Here is a 25,614-nt window from a genome sequence, read left to right on the forward strand (position 1 = left end):
AAGGAGCAAGGAAACACGGCATTGATTTGCCTGGGGCTTTCATTGCCACAAGGTGTCAGCAAGGCTGCGAAGCTGGGATTAAACCTTCGTGTGGCAGTTTTATTAAGGCAGGAGAGATTAAACACCCAACTGCTTTGCAAAGAGCACAGATTCCGACTTTCCTAAATATTTAGCTTGACTCTCAGTGTTATCTTTAACAGGGAACAAGTTGGTGATGACCATAAAGGAGACTGAACGAGCCATTCTCCACCCTGGTGGCAAATGCATCCCAAACCCCCCTGCCCAGCTCGTCCCCACGACACGTACCAAGCGGAAGGAGCGGAGCACGGAGAGCCCTTGCACGTTGGCCAGGCCCAGCTCCACCAGGCTGAGGGTGACGATGATGCTGTCAAAGATATTCCAGCCCTGCTGGAAATACTCGTAGGGGTCCAAGGCAATGAGCTTCAGGACCATCTCCGCTGTGAAGATCCCCGTAAAGACCTGTGGGAAACAGCACCCCGTTAGCTTTCTTGAAAGCCAGTGCTTGGCATGGGGTGGGCAGCACCTCTCTTTTTTGGGGTATTTCCAAAGTGTTTCATCCCGCTGGGTCTAGCCCTGCTCGAGAACGAGATCCCCAGTGTGGCTTGTGGAACCAGACTGGGACTACTGGGGACCAATTGCTACTGGAGAGACTTGGCAAAGCTGTGTGTTGGCAGGCGGAAATTAAAAATAAAAGCCTAATTAGCAAAGGGACCCCTTTCAAATAACTGCTGAATCACAGGGATTCCCAGCACCGGGAACTGGGCTGCTACTGGGATGCCCCTGCCCCTCCCCGAGCCCTGCGAAAGCTGATCCGGCTTTTACACATTATGCTTTTCCTGGGACCACAACGGCGGGGTCATTATCACATTACCCCAGAGCGGGATCAGCAATGTGGCAATTAGCATCCTTGATGCAATTTCCTGACATGGCATGTGCAGAGCGGGGCCGGTGGCAAATTCCACTCAAGATGCGGATCGAGTTGGGATGCGCAGGTCCCTGCCTCCAAGTTTGCAGAAAGGATTCTGCACTGGCATCAGGGCTATGAAGATGATGAGGGCACTAGAACATCTCTCTTACAAGGAAAGGCTGAGGGACTTGGGTCTTTTTAGTCTGGAGAAGAGAAGCCTGAGGAGGGATCTGATCAACGCCTATAAATACTCAAAGGGTGGGTGTCAGGAGGATGGGGCCAGTCTTTTTTCAGTGGTGCTCAGTGACAGGACAAGAGGAAATGGGCACAAACTTGAATACAAGAAGTTCCATCTCAACATGAGGAGGAACTTCTTTCCTGTGAGGGTGGCAGAGCCCTGGAACAGGCTGCCCAGAGAGGTGGTGGAGTCTTCTTTGGAGACATTCAAACCCCACCTGGATGCACTTTCCTGCCCAACCTGCTCTGGGTGGACCTGCTTTGGCAGGGGGTTGGACTGGATGGTCTCCAGAGGTCCCTTCCAGCCCCATATCATTCTGTGATTCTGTGATCCCAGGGGATGCTCCCCAACATCCCCCTTTGTGTTTAATCCCACAAACGTCCCCCTTTCTGCTTCCCTGCTCTCTTCACTTACAGCCCGGCCATCCGTCTGCCTGCAGTGAGATGAGCAGCAGGCACTGATGCTTTCATCTCAGACACAGGCAGGCGATGTGGGGGGAGACCGTGGCTCAGTGAGAGCTGCTTCTCCTGCTTCCATCTCTCCCTGGCCCTTCCCCAGCAAATCATCTCCATCCCCACCGGCATCGGGACGTACAGGCAGCCAGAAACCACTGCCGGCCCGAAAGGAACAGCTTGGAGCCGTCTTTGCAGCCTGACCGTGCTACGAGCAACCGCCGATTAATCCCCTTGTATTTCCTGAATGAAACCAGAGACAAAGCAGCTATGTGCCCAGCGTCATCCCGCCCGCCCGGGGCTCGGGCACCGGCATGTGTCACTCTGTGCTCTGGGCACAGAGAAGCCCCAGCAGGGGCTGGAGCAGGGCAAGGTGGCAGGAGAGGAGACAGTGAGCTCTCCCCACCCCTCAGCTGCATTTCCCAAAGCCACCAAGGGCATCCTGGACCTGTCCCACCAGCAGGTTGCACCCAGCTGAAAGCCCTTTACCCGGAGCTCCAAGCAGGAGCAGCCACAGCTGGTTGGTCAATATGCCCATGAAATCGGAACAGCCCAGACTTGCAGTGATTTCACTTGGAAAACTCCTGATTATTATTATTTTTCACTGCTTCCTCCTGCTGCATGGGGACCTGTTTGGTCCCAGCATCTGAATGGCCCCTGCTCCGCCACGTGGCCACCCAGCACCGCTGAGGACACTGTGGGGTTGGCCAGGGCTGGCAGCAGCTTGTGCCTGACCCTGTGGAAGATGGATCAGGATGGCTCTGCAAGGCCATGGCCACATTGTCAAAGACAAGATGCACCAGGTGAGACAGAAGCAGCAGCAGAAGGTGGAACAGGGGGTGATGGATCACACCACCATATCACTTCCCTTGATCTGAGCTGTCCTGGAGCCTGACCCACCTCAGGGATGCTGGGACCAACACCCCCCTCCAGGCCCCAGCCTAAGGACTTTCGCAGCAGCTGGAAAGTGTTTCCAGGCACATATAGAATCACAGAATGGTTTGGGTTGGAAGGGACCTTAAAGCCCACCCGGTGCCACCCCCTGCCCTGGGCAGGGACACCTCCCACCACACCAGGTTGCTCCAAGCCCCCTACAACCTGGCCTTGAACATCTCCAGGGATGGGGCAGCCCCAGCTTCTCTGGGCAACCTGGGCCAGGCTCTCACCACCCTCACAGCAAAGAATTTCTTCCCCAGATCTCATCTCAATCTCCCCTCTTCCATTTGAAGCCATCACCCCTCCTATCACTACATGCCCTTGTCAAAAATCCTTATCCAGCTTTCTGGTGACATGATGGCAGCAGAGGGGATGTGCCCACCAAGGTGGATGGTGTGGTGCTCTAAATGGGGAAGGACGGGATGTCCGCAGCTACTTACCAGGTTTCCCACAGTCAGCACATTCTCAAACTCCTCTGTCATAGGGTAATGCTCCATGGCCATGAAGACTGTGTTAAGCACAATGCAGATGGTGATGCCCAAGTCCACGAAGGGATCCATTACCACCATCTTGACAAATTCCTTCAGCTTCACCCACGGAGGACAGCAGTTCCAGATCAGGAAAGTGTGGGCAAATTTGTACCACCAGGGCGGGCACTTCTGGTGAGCTTCCTCCAGCTCTGAGGGCAGAAAGGAAAAAAAGACATCAGTGTAGGCTTCTCCTACCTTCCCCGGAGTGGGCCAAGTGCTAACCCCCTAGAAGAGACCTCTCCTGAGGTCCTGAACCAGCCCTAGACCATCTATGAACTTCATATGGGGGCTAAAAGTAGGAGCCTTCCCATGCCCAGACAGTGACGTTGCAGACCTTAACCTCCAAACCAGAGGGGGGTGGAAAGGCAGTTCATTCAGGGAACTGTGGGTCCAATCCTGCTCTCAGCACTCAGGCAGGATTTGAGGTGTCCCTGCCACGCTGGGATGGCAGTGACACCCAAGGGAACTGCCCTGGTACGGCTGAGGGGCTCAGTGCCCACCACCAGGGAGGGAAGGGCTGAGGAGCCTGTTATTGCTAAGCCCATGGTACTTTTTGCTGAAGTTGAGACAGCAGCTCTTGGGAAGCCACTCAACAGCTCTTGATTGACTCTGGGATGACTTTAGGATGATGCTGGGATGAAAAGCCTTGCTTGAGCATCACTACAGTGCCCTGACCACATTTGGAGGCCCCAGGTCCAGAGTCATCCCTCACATGGGGCTGGAGATGTGGGACAGCCACTGTCACTGGTGTGTGCTGAGCACCCAAAACCCTCCAACGCACAACGTTTGGGCTAAAACAGCCAAAGCACACAGCCCTCGCCTAGGCTGGAGGAGGAAGTACCTTCCACAGCGTTGGAGATGACACTGATGGCACTCCCCACTCTCTTCTCGAGGCCTGGCCCATCTTGGTTGCCCACGGTGAGGTGGTTGTGGTCCGATTTTTCTGGCTCATTGGTTGGGTTGAACTAGAAGGAGAGGAGGCCACAGGGGGTGAATGTAGAGCAGGGTATTTAATGCACTTAAAGGTAGAGCAGGCAGAAAAAAAGGGGCATGGTCTAGAGAGACCTTGGGGTGCAACATGGGAGCTGCAGGTGGGCTGCATAAAGCCTTGTAGGACCTGACCCACAAGCTGGTCATAAGCCTGTCCCTCCACCGGGGTTTGTTGGGGTGGGCACCCTCAAAGGATGGCAGAGACAGAGCCGAGCACGTACATCAATCACCGTCGCAGACCGCTCCAGGACGACCTTGGGGACCACTTGCCCGTTGCAGTCCTTTGCCTTGTCCTGGTCACTGTTGAGGTCCGAGTCGCGCTCCTTCTCAGCCACGCTGCTGGGCAGGGAACCGCTGCTGGATCGCCGCTCCTGCAACTGCAGCAACCCACGCCTCCATCACCCCCCTGTCCGCAGCCATCGGGAGCTCCCACAATCGCTATGGGCCACCAGGATAAGGGGGGGGAGAATTGAGCCCCAGGACCATCCTGGGTAGGACTTTGTGGCTCCCAAAGTCTGCTGCCACAGGACCTGGGCAGAGGTGAGCTCATTAGCAAACTCGGATACTCTGGAGCAGCGAGGAGGGATAACAATTTGCCGCAGCCAAACACATGCCTGAGGTCACAGGCTTTTCTCTTTTTGCTGCTTCACCATTTGGGCAGGGTGAGTAATTCAGAAAGACAAAAGTATGGCAACCCCCTAATTTCTGTCCTGCAGGAAATTTTGATCTTTGAAACACCCTTTCATCCCAAAAGGAAAAGCAGCAAAACTTTCAAGGCTCTTGCTGAAAATGTATCATCCAAGACTTTTGGACTTGCAATGAGTTTGTGAATGTTTGGGTCAAAATTTGAATTTTTTTTCCCCCAAATGGTGTTTTATTTGATTTTCATTTGCACATGCAATCCTTCCTTTTTTTTTTTTTTTTTCTTTTCTTTCCAACAGTGCTATTAATATTTGAAGTTTACTACACCCTCTGGTAGCACTAAGGATGTCACAGGGGAGAGGGAACCCGTCTGTTCCCACTGCACATCACTGAGATGAAACACGATTTCCATGTTCAGGCACTGGATATTAAATGGATCCAAACACCCATTTCTTGTAGTGCTTTGCCCTCACTCTCTGCCTTATTCCCTCTGACTTCTCTATTTCTCTAGGTGACAGTAAATGAATAATAAAGCCTTTGGGCACCTCACTGGTTAATTTGTTCAGGGAACGGGCCATGGCATCAGCTTTATGCCCAGCCCTGGTGTCCCCATCCCTTGGGCAGGACCTGCTGAGACCCATCCTGCACACAGCAGCAGCCAGATAAGAGCAAAGCCACTTCCTCAGAGGATGTTGTGGCTTGGCACAGATAAGCACTGAGAGATAGAGGCTCTAGAGAGAGGAAAACACTGTTTTGTGTCTCTCTCTACATGCGAGGAAACTGGTCTTCTGCCCAGACTAACAGTTAGATTTGCAGGGATGTCTCCTGCGGACCTTGCTAACATTGGCCAAAATGATGAGTAGAGATGGGAAATGGCTGGGCTGCAGTATCAGACATCACAGAAGCTTTTGCTCACATTTTTAGAGGCAAATGGTGGCTGAAAAGGGGCTCCTAAGGACTGGAAAGGGGCTAAGGTAACATAGTCTCTCCAGCCCTCTCTTCTCTTTCCAGTCTTGGCCAAAAGCAAACAGTTTGCTAACGCATTTAGCTCTGCTGCAACTTCCCTGGCTTCCTTGAGTGCTTCTTTTGTACCCTGATCATAATCTGCCCGCCCAGGCTTTCTGCCAAGTTTCCTGCTCTTGACGTGCTGCAGGAAGACATATTGTTAGCTCTGGGGCCTTTTATGCCTTATGTCTCACCTCCTCCTTTTTGAACAACGCCGCACCTCTGTGCTGCACCTCTCTGCTGCCTCCCAGTGCTCCCTGTGCTGGATTTTGCATGTGGAAATTAAAACTTTTCAGCCTTTTTTGATTCAGCTGAGACCCCCAAAATAGTTATTCTCACTTATTGTCTACAATTCCCTTAAAGGAGATTGTAGCCAGGTGGGGGTCTGTTCCTTTTCTCCCAAGTAACAGGCAATGGAACAAGTGGAAACGGCCTCAAGTGGCACCAGGGGAGGTTCAGGATGGATATTAGGAAAAAATTCTTCACTGAAAGGGTTCTTGAGCACTGGAACTGGCTGCCCAGGGAAGTGGTGGAGTCGCCATCCCTGGAGGTATTTAAAAGCTGGGCAGACGTGGTGCTGAGGGACATGGGTTAGTGGTGATTTGGGCAGTGTTGGGTTGATGGTTGGACTCGATGGACTTGAAAGGTCCCTTCTAACCTCAACCATTCTATGATTCTATGATTCTAATTATTACCTTTGCTTACCATGGACCAAATGGGGTTTATTCTTAGATTTTACATAAATAGAGGAACTACCATGCTTGTTGCTACTTCCCCTTTTCTCTCCCTATTCCTAAGGTCCCTCATTTTGGCTTCCACACTTTCCACCAACCATCCTCTCTTGCTCCTCTTGATGCTTCTTCAGCTGCTCCATGAGCTGCTGAAATTCCTCCTCCTTCTGCTGCTCCTCCAGCAACGTGGCGTCGTTTTGCTCTGCATAAGCCATGGCCACCACTGCCAGGATGAGGTTGATGAGGTAGAAGGAACCAAGAAATATAACCACCACGAAGAAGATCATGTACGTTTTCCCTGCTGCACGCAGCGTCTGTGGAAAGAGGAAGCACAGGCTGTCACACCACCTTGGCACGGTACCGGTTTGGTGATGCTTCCAACGAAAGGTCTTGCAGCAGGGCACCCTCCCCTTTGTGGAAGGAGTACAATATTTTGCTCCCATCTTCCCCAAGGGCTGATTGTTGCACATTTGACCTTCCTGCAGTCCATGGCATTGGGTTAGGACTTGTGTGAAACAGCCAGAAGTCTCAGCAAACCCAGCCATGCTATCTGGTAGCCTAGGGGCTGCAAGCATGTATGGAGATGGAACCAGTATTTCATCAGAGAGTCCTTTTGCTGTGGCAGGGGCTGATGTCTCTCAGCCCCCAACTTCTCAGGTCTCCCCCTTGGGCCAAAACCAGTCCTTTTCTAACTCCAGATCTGGGCATCATCATTTCCAGAGGACACGTGTAGCCTTCAGACGTAGGTCTGCTTTTATCTAAACAGTCCCTGGACCCAGGGTCAGCTGAAAATTCATGATGTCTGCAATGTCTCCCTAAAGGGTGACTCAAGCCAGGGGACAAGTGACCTGTCTTTCCCCCTTACCCTCTCCCTTAGCTCAAGCCAGAGAGGTACTGGATACTCCTGTAAATCCCTGATTTCCATGATACAGCTGAAGCAAACCTGGGCTTTGCCCTGGAAAATACACTGCACTGCTCAGGTTGGGGAGCTAGGTGGGACCGTGCCCCATCTCCACTGATTCTGGTTAGATCCATACATCATGGGACAAGATCCCACGACTTTCCACTCAACTGACTTCTTCCATGTTCTATGCCAGGGGCAGCATCAAAACAAGAAGAGTATTTGCACAAGGATAAAAATTTGCACTGAGTCCCCATGCCCACCCACGAGGGTCCCACGGGCACCTACCAGCTGGAAGAGGTTCTCCCAGAAGTCCTGCGTCATGAGGCGGAAGAGGGCCAGGAAAGCCCAGCTGAAGGTGTCATAGCTGGTGTAGCCGTAGTTCGGGTTCCTCCCCGCCTTCATGCACTGGTACCCTTCGGGGCACTTCCTACCAAAGGAGCCACGGGGGCAGCCAGTGTGAGCCCCCGGCGCCGCCCATCCTGAGCCCACAGCAGAATGCTCCAACCCTGGAGGTGCTGAGATGCTTCAGCAGGAGCCCCCACCCCAAGCTGATACAGTCCAGAACAATACCCCCTCCAAGCTGATACAGCTGGAATTCCTGGACCATTCACCTGTAAAGCCACATTCCCAGCCCCAGTCCTGTCCCATCCCAAGCATCAGTGGTCCCACAGGCTGCACTGGCTGCCTTGTGCCCTCCCGGAGAGCCAAAGGGGACCACGGCCACCAGTGTGAGCTGCACTCACCCAGCATCACTGCTGTTCCCGCAGAGCAGGGCATCAAGCGCTCCCTCCAGAAAGTAGAAATTGGCTTTGCATTTGGGGAAAGAACAAGAGGTAAAAAAAAAAAAGAATAAATACAAACATTGATTTTCAAATTCTTGGCAGCTCCTCACTGTCAGCAAAATTCCCCGAATCCCAGCGTTGGGCACTGGGTCATCTTCTCTCTGCTGACTTTGCTGTTTTGCATTGAACTACTTGGCAGTAGCTCAGGCAGCTCATGGCTTTGTTTCACTGACCCAACTAGGTGGCTCCCAAGGCCATAAAGAGCTCTGGAAACAGCCAGATTGGCTGGGGTCAGGCCTCCTGGGAAGGTGGGTTAACACCTGCTCAAAGGACCAGGGCTGCTCTGTTTTTCTGGGAAAATGTACAAAATAGCAGGACATCACCAGGGAGCACCGGGAGTTCCCCCATGGGGAATTTCAGGGGTCCCAAAAAAGCCTGGGGAGATGCTCTGCTACTGCTCCATGGCCATCACCTTCCTCCTGCTGGTCCCATCCCAACCAGCCCCTACCTCGTGGGGAAATCCATCCCACTCATAGACCAGGGGTCCTTAAATCTCCTCTTTACAGCTCAAGGACAGACTCAGAGCCATAGAGCTGCCTAGAAGTGCCACCAGAGGTCACCTGCCCCCAGGGACACACAGATAAGCACCTGGAGACACCCACCCCAGGACATGGCAGAGGGCAGCTGGACCCCGTCCTGGGCATCACAGCCCTTCCAGGAGCCACAGAGGGATTTCTGGAGCTCCCTCAAAGCATCCCCGGCTCTGCCTGGCTTCTTGCCACCAGGCTTTTATACAACATATGTGGGCTCGTGGAGGAGATATCCTGCTGGTGAAACTCCAGGTGATGTGTCTTTGGCCTGGCCCCAGTAGCTGTTAACCCAAATACATGGCCGCAGGGTGCTGTTGCTATTTGCACCGCGCTCATTAGATCCTATATATTGAATTTGCACCCCTACCAAGAAGCCTTCCTGTAATTAATGCCCGAGCAACTTGTACAGTTGGGCAAAGCAGCTCAGCTGAGACGTAACCCGACCTTCTGCTGAGCTCTGCTGAGTGCCCTAAACGACACGTGAAACATCCCTGTGGAGCATCCTGCCACTGCGCATCTCTGCTGGGCAGGTTTTCTGAGATTTTTTACATTTTCATGGAGTTAAAACAACTCCAAACCAAAGAACAAACCAAAAAAAACCCACCACACTTTTCTGGGCCAAACGTGTTTCAAAGAAGTGGTAGGAAAGTAGCAAACTTGGAGACCTCTCCAAGGACCTGTGCTTGATCCTACATCTCCCTCCTTCCCCTCTTCTTGGCTGTCATGGTGTTGCATGCAATGCTCACTGGACACAGCGGTACTTGGGGAAGGACCCAGCTGTGACACAGCAGTCAAAGTGGGTGAGAAATGTCATTCCTGCATCCTTCCATCTGGTTTTCCGCCCAAAATCCCATCTGTTCCGGGAGGGTTGGGTCTCCCTGCTGTGACCAGCCGGATGGAGCAGCTGCTCCCCAATGAGGAGACTGTGCCCTCACTAGCAAGTGATAAGAGACGGACACCCTGGTTCATCCAGGCCTTCCCATGGTGAAACCTTCCTGGAGGAGTTTAGCCTGCCCAGGTGGACTGCATTTTCCCTGGCAAGGAGGATTTGATCCCATCTCTCCATCCTGTGAGTATGCACCACCCCTGTTTCACCCACCAGCCACATCTCTCCCTGCAAAGCACCTCAGCAGGAAGATCCATGCAATGAAACCATCTTGGTCTGGCACGGAGGAAGACTGAGGAGCAACCCAGGGTGATGGGTCAATGGAGAAGGCATTTAAACTTGAGCGTTTACCTTCATCGTTGATGTAGGCCTCAAAATCAAAGGTGCTGTTGCTGGTGAAGTTGCTGGTGAAGTTGCTGATCATGCCATCGGTGAAGTTGCTGATGATGCCATCGGTGAAGTTGCTGTAGAGCGTTGTGTTGGCCAACGTGTCATTGTCCAGCCCTAAGTCCCCCAGCAGGGTGTCATTGAGAGGGGGCCACCGCACACACTTCTGTCGGAGGTTCCCCATGAAGAGCTGGAGACCGATGAGGGCAAACACGCTGAGGCAGAAGACGGTAAGGATCATGACGTCCGAGAGCTTCTTAACTGACTGGATCAGAGCCCCAACGATTGTCTTCAGCCCTAGAGGGGAGGTGTTACTACTGAGCTAATGGCTTGTTTGCTAATTGTGGAGAAGGTGCTATGGCATTCCCGAAAGGTGCTGGATCTGGTGGGGACATGTGGTGTCACCAATGTCACCCCATATGCCCCCAGCTCTGTGCCCCATGTTGCATCCCAGCTGCCCCTTTGTCCCCACACGTTGCTGGGCAGCCAAAACTCTTCTCCCACAGCTGTCACCCTTGGACGAGTGCCAGCCAAGCCTTCCCATGCCAACCTGAACCCAGGTATCACAAACCAAAGCCCACCCCAGCCTGGTAGTCATCAATTCCTTTTGGCTTTAAGTTTTGCCCAAATGCCAATATCTGGCCTTTTTTGGCTGAAACCACTAGAGTAGACCACTTTGCTGTGGCACATGGAAAAGCTATTTGCCAGCCCCGCTGGAAGGTGCTGAGCACCGCTCCCAGCTCCAGAAAAGCCTCTGTGGCCCGACGCCCCCACGTGCTGCTGTCCCATGGGTGGTCGGGAGCCCAGACAGACCCTCCAGCCTGAGCCCTTCAAGCTGGAGAAACCCCACAGCATCTGAGCGAAGGTGACAAAGTGACATCTGCATTAAACATCAGGATTAACTCATCTCTCCCCCCCAGCATTGCCATTTCCTCCGCAGAGGAGGCTCACCCACGGATCCTCAGAGAGCTTTTGACACGGAAGTTGTTGTTCCTGTCACCCAAGATCTACAAGGATGATGGGTGATGCTGGGACACCCTGACGTTGATCTTAAAAGCAGCTCTGAGCACAGAGCTTTCTCACGTGGAGGCCATTCTCTGAAGACACATGATTTTTATCCCTGTCATCATGCCAGTTCCCCCCCCTCTCAGAACTGTTTAGGTAAAACCCTGTTCTCCAAGGGCTTGTCTGTGTTGGGAAACTGCTGAGGAGAGACGTTCTAAAACCGCTTATTTTTGCAACTGCTATTTCTGCAAAGCCTCTTGGGGGGATGTCATTCCAGAAAGAAGGGGCAGCTTACATGTTCCTAAATGCAATTTTTAGCCTGTTTGATGGAGGCAAAAAAGCCCATTCAAATACGAACCCTAAAGATCTGAAAACTGCAGAGACAAGAATTTATTCACTGCAAGAAATGATCATTTTCAGTTCAATCTCATGCTTCTTCAAGGGGTTTGACCTATCATTTCTGTGAGCTTGCACTAGCTGGTACCAAAGCAGGGTATTGAAATGCTATCAAAATTTGGGAAACAGCCACTAATACCACAGGCTGGACATTTGGGGTGATGTTAAACTGTGTGGCTGTTGCACTAACACCCATTAAATATCTCAACCCTGGCACCAGAGCAGTCAACAGTGGGGACAAAACTGAGTTTATGGCTCTGAGGACCAAGTGAAGCCCATAAACACGATGTGAGCACAAGCCCACTTGAGGAACCCTAAAAAACACCACGTCTGGCTAATCAAGAGCTTTCCCTGGCCAAACAACCGAATGAGCGCAGCTCATTTCAAGATATAAAATCATCAGGACCTGACCCAAAAGCTGAATTATGTGGAAAATTATTCATAAATATTGAATACCTTATCTCCTCTGTTTTCTCTTAGAGCTGGCAAAAGAACAAGGAATTGCTGTGAACTGTGGGAAAGTGCTCAGGGAAAGGGAAGATATGGAGAGGAGACCCCTTCTTTAAGTCTCACCTGGTATCACGGTGATAGTTTTCAAGGCACGGAGGACACGGAAGGTCCTGAGAGCAGAGATGTTCCCCAGGTCCACGAACTCGGTAATGTAGCTGCAGGACAGGAGAAGAAAGGGTTTCAAGGGCTCTGCATGGAACCCACCCCTCTGTTTCTCAGCCTTTCTCCCGAGGGTCCCACCCCGGGTGCAGTGGTCAGACGTCCTGTCCTCCCCGCCATCCAACCAAACTCACGCCATGGAGATGACCATGAAGTCCAGCCAATTCCACGGGTCGCGCAGGAATGTGAAGTCGTCGATGCAGAAGCCTCTCGACAGTATCTTGATGAGCGACTCGAAAGTGTATATCCCAGTGAAGGTGTATCTGAAACAGGAACAGACACTCAGGGGATGCTCACCTGGGCCAGCTCAGGATGGGGTTTTATCCACCCCTGCCAGTGGGTGGACACCTCATCTTGGGGAGCTGAGTTTGGGGGGACACGGGCTGCTGGGTTCTTTGGGTGCTTCAGCATTGGGGAAGGTTTTCACCTCATAAGGCCAGTTGGGACATCTTGAGGTACCAGTCCCTTTAGTGACTATTCTGTAAGATCTCTGATCCCTGCTGATGTCCCACACCACCATGCTCTCTGAAAATCCTGCTGAGATCTGACTGTGCAGAACCACAGCAGAAAATGCTGGATTTTCCCTTCTCGCCTGGGGCTGGTTGTCCATGCTCCTTGGGCTGGTACATCTGCTCAGCCCCTCCAGACTATCCCTCCTGACCTGACCTCTTCTGCAGTGGTTTGCTGTCACAGGAACCCCACCAGATTTTGGGCAGCTCTGAAACACTCCACCCTTTGCAATGCCTAATGCAGAGCGTGGACATCCCTTTTGAGGCCAAGAGGCCACCAGCATCTCCCAGTGACAGCTCTTCTCCTCTGAAGGGTGCCCGGATACCAACACCCCTCTCTCAGCCTTGGTCCTGTCCCTCCTGAGGATGGCCAAGCTGGGATGGCCCCCATGGCTGGGAGAGCTCGCGGGAGGCAGGAACTTACTCCACATTCTTGGACCACGCCGGGGGGTTGCTCAGCGTCATAAACACGCAGTTGGTTAAAATCGTGATCATGATGAACATGCTGAATAATTTAAAACCCGGTCAAGGAGAAATGCAGTGGCTGTTGCCAGATTCCCGCCTTCACACAGTTACGAAGCCAAGTGCCCCAACTCCTCCTGTCCTGGCTCCCACCTTGGTCCCATGCCCTGACCTGCTTCTCCTGCAGCTCTCTCCTGGCTCAGTCCTGTGGTCATTCTTTCTCCTTCGTCCCCCTTTTCCCCTTAGTCCTGGCCCCTGTCCTCCCTTTCTCCTCCCCTCCCCATCTCTGTGGCTCTACCTCCTTTCTTGTCCCCTGTGCTCCTTCCTCTCCATCACCCCAGGATACAGCCTTCCCCACTTCTCTGATCCCTCTACCACATACACCCCCTCCTTTTCCTCCTGCCTCCTGGCCACCAACCCCTGCTGCCACCAGAGCTCTGCTGGGATCACTTCCCATTCATCCTAGTGCCCCTAATGCTCTGGGGGTCCTTTCCTGTCTTTCCATCTCTGCTTGTCTCACACCAAAAGCCCCAAGTTGCCTCCTCCCCTGTACCCCAATGCCATGGTTCCTCTGCCTTCCCTCTCCCAAAGCATCCTTTGAGCTCTCCAATTCACCCACTTCCCAGATGGGACAGAAGCCCCTGACCTGTAAATATTTTTCTTCCTTTCCAAGTGTCTCTAGACCTCAGGGACCTTGAACCTCTTCCTAGGAAGCTCCACCACTTAGGTTTCTTCCCTTCTCCAACCAAACTGATTCTTCCCTACTTCAACCAAGACTGAGCTCTTGGTGCCACCAAGGTGCCCAAAGCCCTCAAGCTCCCACTCCTTTGGAAAGGACCAAAGCACTGGGATGGGTGGGCAGTGGGTCCTGGCCATGGTGGGGGCCAGCCCAGTAGATTTTCTCACCACACCACCATGAAACGCTCCTCTCAGACCTCTCCCAGGGCTGTTCTCATTCTGAGCATCAGGGTTTGACCTGGCAATGGGGCAGCATCCCAGAGGGCAAGGATATGAATGGATAAGCACTTTGATGGCTCCTCTGCGGATGGGGTGGAAGGGCCCCAGCATGTAGAGGGCAGGGGTTGCTGAGAAGCGGAAGATGGATTTCCCTTTGTTGAGGACTATGAATGTCTGTGGAGAAAAGAGAAGAGGGAGACGGATTAGCCCCTCTGCACACCCCCAACCCACCCACAGATCAAGTGCCACCACTAAAGGTGGGACCTCTATGCATGCTTTGGATCTCCAAAGGCTTGAGATTTTGCCAAGGAACACATACTTTGTAGGAGAAGTAACCACAGCAGTCTGTGGCTGTAGATTACCAAGATGGGCTCAGATGACACCCTGGGGCATGGTGAAAAGAAGAGGAGGGTCCATGCTTTGGTCTTTTTCTTGGGACTTATATCTATTGCCAAGTCTACCCAAGGGGCAAACTGTGCCCCTCACCTTCTTATCCTTGTAGAAAGGGTCCAGGTCCTCCAGAGGAGTCCCGATGAGCTCCAGTGGTGGGTCACCATAGATGAGGGGCAGGTTCTTGCCGGCTTCCAGGTCACTGCTGGGCTTGATCTCCTCTTCCTCGGGCAGCTCAACTTGCTGCCGCTTTATCTTGAGCGCCTCTGCCTCGGCGATGCGCTGTTCGATGGCAGTCAGCGAGGCAGGGGTGAAGGGGCGGAGGTTCTCGGGGCCCGGGATGTGCGGCAGGCCGGCCATCCTCTCATTCTGCTTCCGAGACGCCTTCACCCAGCCTGCCGGAAAGAGAGGGGCTGAGAAGGCAATGCCAGCCGGTGCCGTTCTGGGGCATTTTTGCTCAGCCCTTGAATCCAGGGAATGGCACCGAAGGATCTCGGTGGGTTTTTGCAAATGGGTCTATTGCAGAAATATTGAACGTGCAAGAAAGGTTATTATGCATGGACCGCTTGCAAACGGAGCACCCTGTGTGCTCCTTCTCCTCCCAGACCCCCATTCAGCCTCCCATCAGAAAGCACCATCAGGTTGAGTACCACTATATGAGCTGAGCAGTTGGTGTCACAACCTAGACAGGGTTGTTCAACAAAACAGAACACCCTGGGCACCAGCGGCGCTGCTCCAGCTGCCTCCCCTTTACCATATGCTGCCGGACACAGACAGCTTTCCTCCTGCACCTTGCGCAAGCAACACGGGGTGCTCCAAGCTGAGGTTCCTCAGCCAGAGGAGCTCAGTCCTGCGGGGTCAATGGCCATTTCCCAGCACCGGTCTGTAGGAAACACAAGTAACCTGCAGTGCTGGGTGGCTCTGCTCCCAAGAGGAAGGGGTTAAAGTCTTATCTTCAGCCAAAAAGAAAGGCAATAATGACACTTTCTAATGTTACAGAGATCAGGATGACTCCCCAGACAGGAATAGGATGGGCCATTTGGGAAAGATAAGAGTGGCGCCACTGAGCAGCAGAGCAACAGAAAGGGTTGGAGAGAGGGAAGTGGGGAGAAGGGTAGATGCACCCCAAGGAACAGCCTACTGTGCCCTGAGCCAGGCTGAAATGCCTGGCAAAGGCTTCCTAGACACCAAAAAGCTCCTTTCTTTGGGTCACCTTGCCTCGGCTCTACCTGGATATCTATTCGCCCCACTAAACATCAGCTTGGATCAGAGATGAGCCCAATATTCATTGTGTCAGAGGATGGGGACAGTCTTTTTTCAGTGGTGCCCAGTGACAGGACAAGAGGAAATGGGCACAAACTTGAATACAAGAAGTTCCATCTCAACATGAGGAGGAACTTCTTTCCTGTGAGGGTGGCAGAGCCCTGGAACAGGCTGCCAAGGGAGGTGGTGGAGTCTCCGTCTCTGGAGAGATTCAAAACCCCCCTGGACACGTTCCTGTGCAACCTGCTCTGGGTGGACCTGCTCTGGCAGGGGGTTGGACTGGATGGTCTCCAGAGGTCCCTTCCAACCCCATATCATTCTGTGATTCTGCACCACTCCATCCCGCTTTGCAGGGATACTGGGATAGATGCAACTCTGTGCCTCCCCCTCCCCAAAACCAGCATCCCACTTGCAGATAGTGACTCCTCCATGCACCAAAACTTTACGTGATGCTGCTGAGAAAGCTTTAGGATCAATACTCCTGACAGCCCCAGCCCTGCCGTGCTGAGAGCTGGGAACCCGCAGACCTTTGTAATTAAGGAGAACTGGACATTTATAGCCCTGATGGGAAGAGAGGCTCTGGGTGCGTAACGGTATCGACATGTTCCTATGGTGATTATAAAACCGAGTGATAAAAGCAACGGCGAAGGGCGGTATTGATTTCCAGCAGCGCAGGATAACTGCATTTTAGAAACCACCACGCTCCCTCGCCATCGCTGCTGAACTGAGTCTCGGCATGCAAAATGGAATGTCTTCTGCCGAGGGCAGGTGGCCCCCACGGCAGCACAGTGTTGTGGGGGCATTACTGCTCACCCCCCATCACATCCAGCCCTGGGGATGAAGCAGGGACCGGGCCCCATCTGCAGCATCTCTTGGACAGAGAACCCCTTTATCACAGTGTTTGAACAGCCCCATCCTGGCTCCAGCGCCAGGGTTTTCAGGCACGATCAAAACGCAGCTGGTAGAGGGATGGGAGTAAATTGCTGCCTTTTGGAACAGGGCAACCTTTAAAAAAAAAATAAAAATTCAAGTGGCAAGAGCACTGATTTTTGTATTTATACCTGTTTTAGAAGAGGGAGGGTTTTGTCCTTGCTGAACAGTGTTATCTAAGAGGATAAACTGAGTCACATCACTGCAAAGCGGAGTCTGGCACTGCCTAAACCCCAGCTTGTGGCCCAAACTGCTGCAAAACAGAGAGCCTGGAGCTGCTTTTCCCCACAGCCCCATCTCACCCCAGGCCCGCTGGGCCCCAAAGGTGGGACCTCAAAGCAAGGAAAAAGGGAATTTTTGCCACCACATGTCCCTGCGAGGGGATGGTGCTCACAGCAGTGGGTCAACAGGGCACCACTCTTGCTTCTTCTCATCCACTTATTCTGGATTTACACCCATTTCACACTCTACTTGAGCAGCTCTGGAAACCTGACCTTTGTGTTCCCTCCATACCAGTGGCCTCGAAGCTCCAGCCAAAAGCATGGGGCTGTGTTTGACTGTCACCCTGAGTCCCACGGGGCATGCACTGACTCATGCTCAAGCAGGACCCGCAGCACCCATGGAGGTATCAACCCACCTCATCTCCTGGGAACTCTGAGGACTCACAGGAGTGTATTGGTCCAGGCAGCCTCAATTTCTCTGGAAATGGGGTTTTGCAGAGTTTTTAGGGTGCGTGCTACAGGCCATGCCAGTGCTTGGTAGGGCTCCAGCCCCTTCAGCAGCATACTGCTCTCCAAGGTTTCCGTGCATGGGGTGCTGCATGGTCCAGTTCTTCCCTGGAGCACTGCATGGTCCAGGTCTCCCCTGGAGCCTTGGTCCATGGGGTGCTGCATGGTCCATTCCTTCCCTGGAGCCTCCCCTGGGCGATGCCCCTCCAAACCCCCAGAAATGCCCTGTCCCCGCTTGCCGCCATCCCCGGCGGAGGTGGCTGTGCCTCCAGCTGCCACCAGCGATCACGGCAGGAGTCAGGTTTCTCCAGCCCCATGACTCTGCTCATTCCTGCCCCGGCAGGAGTGAGCGCAGGAGGAGAGCTCGAGTGAGAAGCACTGGCTTTGCTTTCAGGCCCGTGTCTCCTCTTCTTCTCGCTGGGCTGAAGCCACCGTGCCACGTTGATTTGGCTGCTGATGGAGCAGCCCCTGGCAGCACCAGACATGGGGCTTGCAGCCGCAGGGGTTGATGCTGAGGGCCGGCAGCACTGGCCAAGGCTAAGCAGAGGGTCCTCAAGGGGAATGTTGCCCTGGGCATGGAAATGCTTTGTGGATTTTTGGGGTCTTTGGCAGCATCTGGTCCTGCTCTGACCCCTTTGCAGCCACCCAGAGATAGTGGGATGAGCCCTGGGAGCAGCATCAGAACTTAAGCCTATGCCCAGGTCCCACACAGTGCAGCCCCAGAGCCATCAGCATCTCTGGTCGGCCACCACTTCCCCGAAGAGAAGGGGCCAAGAGCCAAACGCAGGCTCTGTGGGGGGCTCAGCACCCTTCTCTCTCCCAGTGAGCCCAGTTCCCACACCAGCTTGTGTGTGGGAGACAGCCGGGTCCCACCACCCCAAGGGATGCAGTTCACCCTGGGACCAGCCGCCGGGACAGGGAGAACAGCCCCTCTACTCCCGGCTGGGCACATTTATAGCAGCTGCTATAAATAACCGAGATCAAACTCTTTGCATCTCTGATAGGTAAAAGCCTTTGGGGCGCAGCAGCGAGTGCTGCCCCAGGCACGAGTCACCCCATGGGGCTCAGCCCCAGCCCTCCCCAGGACCTGGGTCCCCTCAGGGTCCCTTATTGAGAGCAGACTCTTGCCCCATCGGCTCTCATGCTGAGACATTAACAGTTGGACTCAATGATCCCAAGGGTTTTTTCCAACCTTAATGATTCCATGATTAACTTAGTCACTTAAAATGTCTCTGCAAAGCTCTGATCTGCTATTTATTGCCTTCTTAAATCTGGGACTCCCAGCTAAGCTGTATAACTCCATTTTACTGTGACACACTTGAGCTGTTGCTTTTGGACACACTGCCCATGTCCGATGCCTTGGATGAGCATCTCACTCCCCAGTTCAGCATCCTCAATTACCAGCAGGCAACTGGGAGCAGCTCCCTGCTCAGGAGCGCGTGATCTTCACTCTGATAGACATTCGGTTTCCTCTGATATTTTTGCTACTCTGAGGCCACACTAATGAATCAGCCTCCAAAATAACAGGAGTGGCTTGGAAGCTACCAGAGATGCTGCGTAATAGGTTCTGTATGATCAGGACAGACAGAAGGGTGATGGGGTCCTGTCTGAGACAGCCTGGAGAGCCACCCCATCCAGACTTGGCACTCCATCCCTGCACAGAAAATAACCTCCTGTGGGCTGAGAAAGAGGGGAAAGGACTTTCTTGGCTGCTGTGTGTGGACATGTGTCTGTGAGGGACACAGGGTGGCCGGGGACCTCCCCGCATCCTGCTGGCACGTGCAGGTGCTGGGCTCAGCCCATCACCCTGGCTCCAGGGCTCTGCTCCTCCCTCCCCAGGGCCTTGTTCCTGAGCAATGCTCCCTCAGCCTGGAAAGCTCAGAGAGATGCACTTGTTCCCTCCCCATACTCAGGGCTGGGTTAAAAAGACAGGTATAACTGGGATGTCTCAAGTGAAGACATGCTGCTCCTCGGAGATCTCAGCTCTACAGACAGCCAGAACATGGAGACAGCAGTGAGACGCTCTGAGTATCTGCAGTGATGCAGCAAGACCACCAAACACATCTTGAGGAGCTGCCAACTGCAAACCTGCCCTCAAGACTCATCCTCTTAAGAGGAGACGCTCTGGAAAGACCCTAGAAGAGACCGATAGGAACACAAGTCCAAGACAGAACACAACCTGAGTGGTCACCAACAAGTGTAAATCAGCTTCACTCACCAAGGGCCAGCAGAGCCAGATGATGCTCAGCCAAGAGATCGCGGCACAGGGAGGGATGCCCTGCAGCAGGGATTAACGTGGAAGCAATCAGCTCGTGCACCAAAGCCAGTGAAGAGCCAGTGTCAGGGAGACAAGGGCTGGCCCAGACGCTCGTAGCTGCAAGAAGTTAATGCCGGGGGAGATAAGCCAGAACCCAGTAGCTCAAGAGCTCTGGAAACCAGACCCTGCTGCGCACACAACCCAAACCCATCACAGCACACTGAAAGCACAGCCCTGCAGCACCCACGGCTCTCTACCTGCACCCCAAATCCTCCTGGGGTACATCACTTCCACCCAGACCATCACCTAGAGGCTGACCACACACAGGACCACAACACAACCCTCTCCATCCCTCCGTTATTTATCCCCCTGAGGACACCCAGGGTGGGGCAGGATGGTGCAATAGGGACCAGCAGGGACTGCAGGGTTTGGGAATGAGTCACAGCCCAGTGATGGGTCATCAAACGTGCGTCTCAAGTGCTGCTACAAACACCATCCATCCTCCTCGCTGCCCATCTGCGAGGCAGCCTCTCGCTTGACTAGGAGACCCCATGGCTCTCCCTCTCCCAGCCCTGCCACTTGCCCTATGAACCCCCCCAACAGCAGGTCCCCTCTCCACCCCCGCATGCATTAACTAGGTTTCAGAAACCAAACCTACATGGACTGGGAGACCTGCTGCCAGGAGAATCAGCCCAAGGGCAGGACACTCGGAGCAGTCAGGACAACATTTATATGTCCAAGGAGGACAGAGAGCTTTATGGGGGTGATAAAGCTCCTCTTTGTCCAGAGGAGGCCACGGAGATACTGGGAAGGCTGGAGCCCCTCTGCTGTGAGGACAGGCTGAGAGAGTTGGGGGGGTTCAGCCTGGAGAAGACAAGGCTCCAGGGAGACCTTGGAGCCCCTTCCAGTCCCTCAAGGGGCTCCAGGAAAGCTGGGGAGGGACTCTGGATCAGGGAGGGGAGCCATAGGAGGAGGGGGAAGGGTTTGAAAGAGGGGAGATTGAGATGAGATCTGGGGAAGAACTTCTTTGCTGTGAGGGTGGTGAGAGCCTGGCCCAGGTTGCCCAGAGAAGCTGTGGCTGCCCCATCCCTGGAGGGGTTCAAGGCCAGGTTGGAGGGGGCTTGGAGCACCCTGGTGTGGTGGGAGGTGTCCCTGCCCAGGGCAGGGGGTGGCACTGAATGGGCTTTAAGGTGCCTCCCAACTCGAACCATTTTGTGATTCCATGGTAAATACCAGAGTCCTTATCCCCTCTGCATTCCCCACCTCTGTACCCCTAGTGCTCAGCCCCAGTGGTGGGACCATGGGGGGAAGGAGAAGATGCAGGGCCAAATCCTGCAACCACACCCAGCAAGGCAGAGGGACCTCAGATAGATCCAAACCCCTCCAGATGCAGGTGCGGTGCAGGAGGCAATGTGACCCCTGTGCTGTGGTGGCCATCCGCTGCTGTGGGTTTTGTATGAGCTCCAGGATATTTGGCTTCTCTTGTGACACTTGAGTGCATGGAGCAACACGGTGCTTTGTCGTAAAGCCTGATGGTTGAGGAAAAAAACCCCTTCTGGTGTGGTCCTAGGGATGTCATGCCTTGAAAAAAGTCCTATGGAGTGTTTATTTCATGCTGTATTTTGCCCAAGTTTTGGAAAAAAAAAAAATTGGGGAAATAGAAAAAAAATCTAATGTGAAATGTTTTTTTTTTCTGCCCACAAATAGCACAGGGTGTGGAGAGAGCGGCTTTAAGTCATGCACATGGGTGATTTAACAACCAGGGCCTGGAGCTGCATTAGCATTTTCAAGATTATATGAGTTTCTAGTGGTAACTAGGATAAACACCCTTCAGTTGTGCCAGACAAAATTAGCCATTTTATAAACAAGTTTATGTCCCTTTCGGTAACATGATAATGTGCTATTTAAGTGTCTGAGGTTTACTATCCCCAGATATATGGTTGTCCCTTAATGCTCTGCTGTAACTACATTACAAGGACTATCTGGAAAGACATGTGAAGTTTCCAAAATCTTCTTCTGCATACAAATACCTCTTATGACGCTGCCGTGGGACACTGGAGCTCCACCACTCCGGCGGTTCTGAGCCCACCATAAACTCCCTCTGGCTTTAGGTGGCTCTTTTTTAAAGGGAGCTGGTGCTGAAGGTTCACGAAAAGAAAGTAACACCAGTAAAAAAGTTAAGAGTCACCCCAGTCCTTTTCCCACCCTATTTTCAAATAGCAGTGGGCTCGGAAGACTTAGAGAATGAGGAAAAAAATTAATTCTTCATTTCCCAGCATTATCCTTTTTAATTAATGAGGTTTTTAAATGCTCAGCTGGGAAGTCCCATGGGATGTCTGCCTCAGACACCAGTCTTTTTCCCATCAAGCCTGGCCAACACCGCTGGCTCCTCTTAGTGACACGTCCCCCTGTTACCACCGTGGGCTTTTACCCTCCTCTCAGCGTCTTTTGTTCCTTTGCCTGAAGTATGGTCCAAAGCAACTGCACTGGCAGGAATGCGGGATGCTTCCAAGCAGCATCCGTCATCCCGGGGACATGGGGGAAGTTATGCTACACTCCTTCATCAGGGAGGGGAGCCATAGGACGAGGGGGAAGGGTTTTAACCTGAAAGAGGGGAGATTGAGATGACACCCCACAGAGGGTGGTACTCAATGGCTTGAAGTCCAGATGGAGAGCAGTGACAAGTGGTGTCCCTCAAGGGTCTGTGCTGGGACCAGTACTGTTTAACATTTTTATCAGCGACATAGACAGGGGGATTGAGAGCACTATCAGCAAGTTTGCAGATGACACCAAGCTGTGTGGTGTTGTCGATACACCAGAGGGACGGGATGTCATTCAGGGGGACCTGGACAGGCTGGAGAGGTGGGCCCAGATGAACCTCATGAGGTTCAACAAAAGCAAGTGCAGGGTCCTGCACCTGGGAAGAAACAATCCTCAGTATAAATACAGACTGGGGGATGAGGTATTAGAAAGCAGCCCTGAGGAAAGGGACTTGGGGGTGTTGATGGACGAGAAGCTGGACATGAGCAGGCAATGTGCACCTGCAGCCCAGAAGACCAATCACATCCTGGGCTGCATCAAAAGAAGTGTTGCCAGCAGATCCAGAGAGGGGATTCTGCCACTTTGCTCTGGTGAGACCTCCCCTGGAGTACTGTGTGCGGGTCTGGAACCCTCAATATAGAAAGGACATGGACCTGATGGAGTGGGTCCAGAGGAGGGCCACCAAAATGATCAGGGGGCTGGAGCACCTCTGCTGTGAGGACAGACTGAGGGAGCTGGGGTTGTTCAGCCTGGAGAAGAGGAGGCTCCGGGGAGACCTCATAGAGGCCTTCCAGTACCTGAGGGGGGCTACAGGAAGGCTGGGGAGGGTCTCTTTACAAAGGCTGGCAGTGACAGGATGAGGGGCAATGGTTTTAAGTTGGAGAAGGGGAGATTTAGATTGGATATTAGGAAAAAGTTCTTTACCATGAGGGTGGTGGAACACTGGAACGGGCTGCCCAGGGAGGTGGTTGAGGCCCCTTCCCTTGAGATATTCAAGGTGAAGCTCGACGAGGCCCTGGGCAACCTCATCTAGTTGGGGGTGTCCCTGCTGACTGCGGGGAGGTTGGACTAGATGACCTTTGGAGGTCCCTTCCAGCCTGGACCAATCTATGAATCTATGAGATCTGGGGAAGAACTTTGCTGTGAGGGTGGTGAGAGCCTGGCCCAGGTTGCCCAGAGAAGCTGTGGCTGCCCCATCCCTGGAGGGGTTCAAGGCCAGGTTGGAGGGGGCTTGGAGCAACCTGGTGTGGTGGGAGGTGTCCCTGCCCAGGGCAGGGGGTGGCCCTGGATGGTCTCTAAGGTCCCTTCCAACCCAAACCATTCTATGATTCAATGATTCTATGATTCTGTGATTCCATGACTCTGTGTTGCCTGCAGTTTGCCCAATGGTGAGCAAAAGGGATGGTCTGTTGAAAGCCCTTGGACAACAATGCCGGAGCAAGCCCGGTGCTGGCAGCTGCCTTTCCCCAGCCAGACCAGGGGGACTGAGATGCTGCAACAAGTTCGTGCTCTTCAGGTGCCATCCTGGTCCCCCCAGGTTGGTCCAGCCCAGCCAAGGTCACTCTCTGTGTGTTACCCACAGCACCAGTGATGCTGGTATGGGCAAAATGGGCAAAATGGGCATGGGCAAAACGCTGGATTTTAGGGACACGTTGAATGAGTTCACTGCTATGGGAATGATGCTGCTTCGCTGCTTTCTGCCTGCTGGACGCTGTCTTTCTTGAGTAGACCAAAAGGAGGTCTCCAAACGCTCTCCAGCCCCTTTCCTGGCAGCAGCCAACCCACCCCCTGCTTTGTGATGCTTGTTGGGACAAGGACACCCTCTCGGGGGATTTACACTGGGGAGGAGAACGTGATGCCCAATCCCATGTGTCACAGCTCGTTGCAGCAGCACCTTCAGCCGGGTCCCAGCCACCATGGGCCAAGCAAGGTGCTGCTCTCATCCCCAGCTCCTTGCAAAGATGTGGCCGAGCCTGGGCCATCGCTGCCTTCCTTTGGAGAGCCAAATCCTTAATGCTGAACATGCTAAAGCGGCACCAACCACCCCCTGCTACATAAACCGCTAACACCCCCCCCCCCCCAAGTCCATTCCCTGCAGAGGTACCTCCACTCTTGCCACCGGTGTCGTAAGCAGCATGGAAATGAATTTTATACAATTCACTGACTGTTATTGACCTGAACTCACTCAGATGCCGGCACTTCACCTCCTGTTTGCCTGCAGCCCTACCAAGGGTACCTCGATGTGCTTAAGGCGGGGGTGGCACACATAGGCTGGAAGCTGAGAAGTCCTCAGATACTCTCCTGGGCCACAGATGGAAATAGGAGGTTGCAACATCCTGCAGCAACGCACTAACCCCCTCCTGCCTGGAGCCAGAGGATGCCGGGGGGGGTACCAGTCCCATCCCCACCTCCTTTCTGCACCGCCCCCTCCCCTCCCTGTCCCTACTGACCCCCGGGAGGGGATTCCTAGAAAGGGGACACTGGGGCGGATGGATGCTTGGGTTTATTTTGGGGGGAATTTGGCTGCGGTGGAGGCTCGGGCAGATGGGGAAGGGTTAAAGTGGGGACCCTGCGCTTGCCCACTGCCCACTGCCTGCACTCGGGTGTCATCCAACCTCCCGCTCCTCCCTGCCAGCGGCTCTCATGTCAGGCTGGGAAAAGATCTGAGGGGTGCTGAGAGGGGACAGCGTGGGGGAAGGGAGGATGGCATGGGGCTGGCATGAACTGCTGCCCCCACAGGGGGTCCCCCAGACTCAGGGGGAATAGGGGAGCAGTGATGCAGCCACCTCTGAGGGATGCTGGGAGAGACACCACAGGGATCCCCGTAGGGATCCTAAAGGAGCAGCACTGGGAGCAGGTCGCGGACCTGATACTCCCGCAGGATTGGCAATTTCAGGGGCACCTGCAGCATCCTGGGGCTGGAGGATGCCCATGTTCCCATAACAGCCTCTGTACCCCAATACCCCGTACCAGACATCACGCAAACTGGGACCAACATGGGGCACCTGCAGCCATCACAGCCCACCCCATGCCTAGCTCCAGGCCCTGAGCTCCGCATCTCTGCTCTTGCCTTCCAGCTCCTGAGGGATCATTCAGATCCACTTGGATCTGGATAAGGCGGACTCGGAGATATTCCCAAGGGCTGTATAAATAACCAAGGAGGGAGGGAGCTGGACAGACAGACAGGCACAGAGGCTGAGCACCCTTCCCAGCATCTCCGGAGCTATGGCTGGGATCTTTGCCCTCAGAACTCCCCAAAGGATCCACCACCTTCTCCTGCTTCCTCCTCTCCATATAAATGACCTCATTAGTCCGACTTGCTGAAAACGGTGCTTGGCGTATCGTCATTGCTGGCAGCCGCTCGTTCTCCTACCCCTAAATCCAACAAGTTTCCCCATGTAAAGATGGAGCTGCCCGAGCGGCTCCACGGGGCCCTTTTGCCCTGGGTGGTGCTCAGGGGACCCTTATGTACACAATGGAAAGCAGAAGATGCTATTTAAATATTA

General features: G+C 53.6%; 1 protein-coding gene across 1 annotated transcript in view; it reads right to left on the reverse strand.

Moving 5' to 3' along the window:
- SCN4A (sodium voltage-gated channel alpha subunit 4) overlaps positions 1 to 25,544 on the reverse strand; it is a 45,129-nt gene extending 19,585 nt beyond the window's left edge. Inside the window, exons 1-14 of the mRNA XM_074162677.1 lie at positions 25,460 to 25,544; positions 14,486 to 14,784; positions 14,055 to 14,173; positions 13,005 to 13,094; positions 12,206 to 12,334; positions 11,976 to 12,067; positions 9,966 to 10,298; positions 8,100 to 8,163; positions 7,642 to 7,783; positions 6,554 to 6,766; positions 4,296 to 4,451; positions 3,926 to 4,049; positions 2,995 to 3,233; positions 307 to 480 (exon numbers count right to left, since the gene is read on the reverse strand). Of these exons, the coding sequence (XP_074018778.1) occupies positions 307 to 480; positions 2,995 to 3,233; positions 3,926 to 4,049; positions 4,296 to 4,451; positions 6,554 to 6,766; positions 7,642 to 7,783; positions 8,100 to 8,163; positions 9,966 to 10,298; positions 11,976 to 12,067; positions 12,206 to 12,334; positions 13,005 to 13,094; positions 14,055 to 14,173; positions 14,486 to 14,749 (2,139 nt within the window). The 5' untranslated portion in view covers positions 14,750 to 14,784; positions 25,460 to 25,544. The remainder of the gene's footprint in view (positions 1 to 306; positions 481 to 2,994; positions 3,234 to 3,925; positions 4,050 to 4,295; positions 4,452 to 6,553; positions 6,767 to 7,641; positions 7,784 to 8,099; positions 8,164 to 9,965; positions 10,299 to 11,975; positions 12,068 to 12,205; positions 12,335 to 13,004; positions 13,095 to 14,054; positions 14,174 to 14,485; positions 14,785 to 25,459) is intronic.
- Positions 25,545 to 25,614: the final 70 nt, after the last annotated feature.

Source organism: Numenius arquata, chromosome 23 (genome assembly GCF_964106895.1).
Source record: "Numenius arquata chromosome 23, bNumArq3.hap1.1, whole genome shotgun sequence".
NCBI lineage: Eukaryota > Metazoa > Chordata > Aves > Charadriiformes > Scolopacidae > Numenius > Numenius arquata.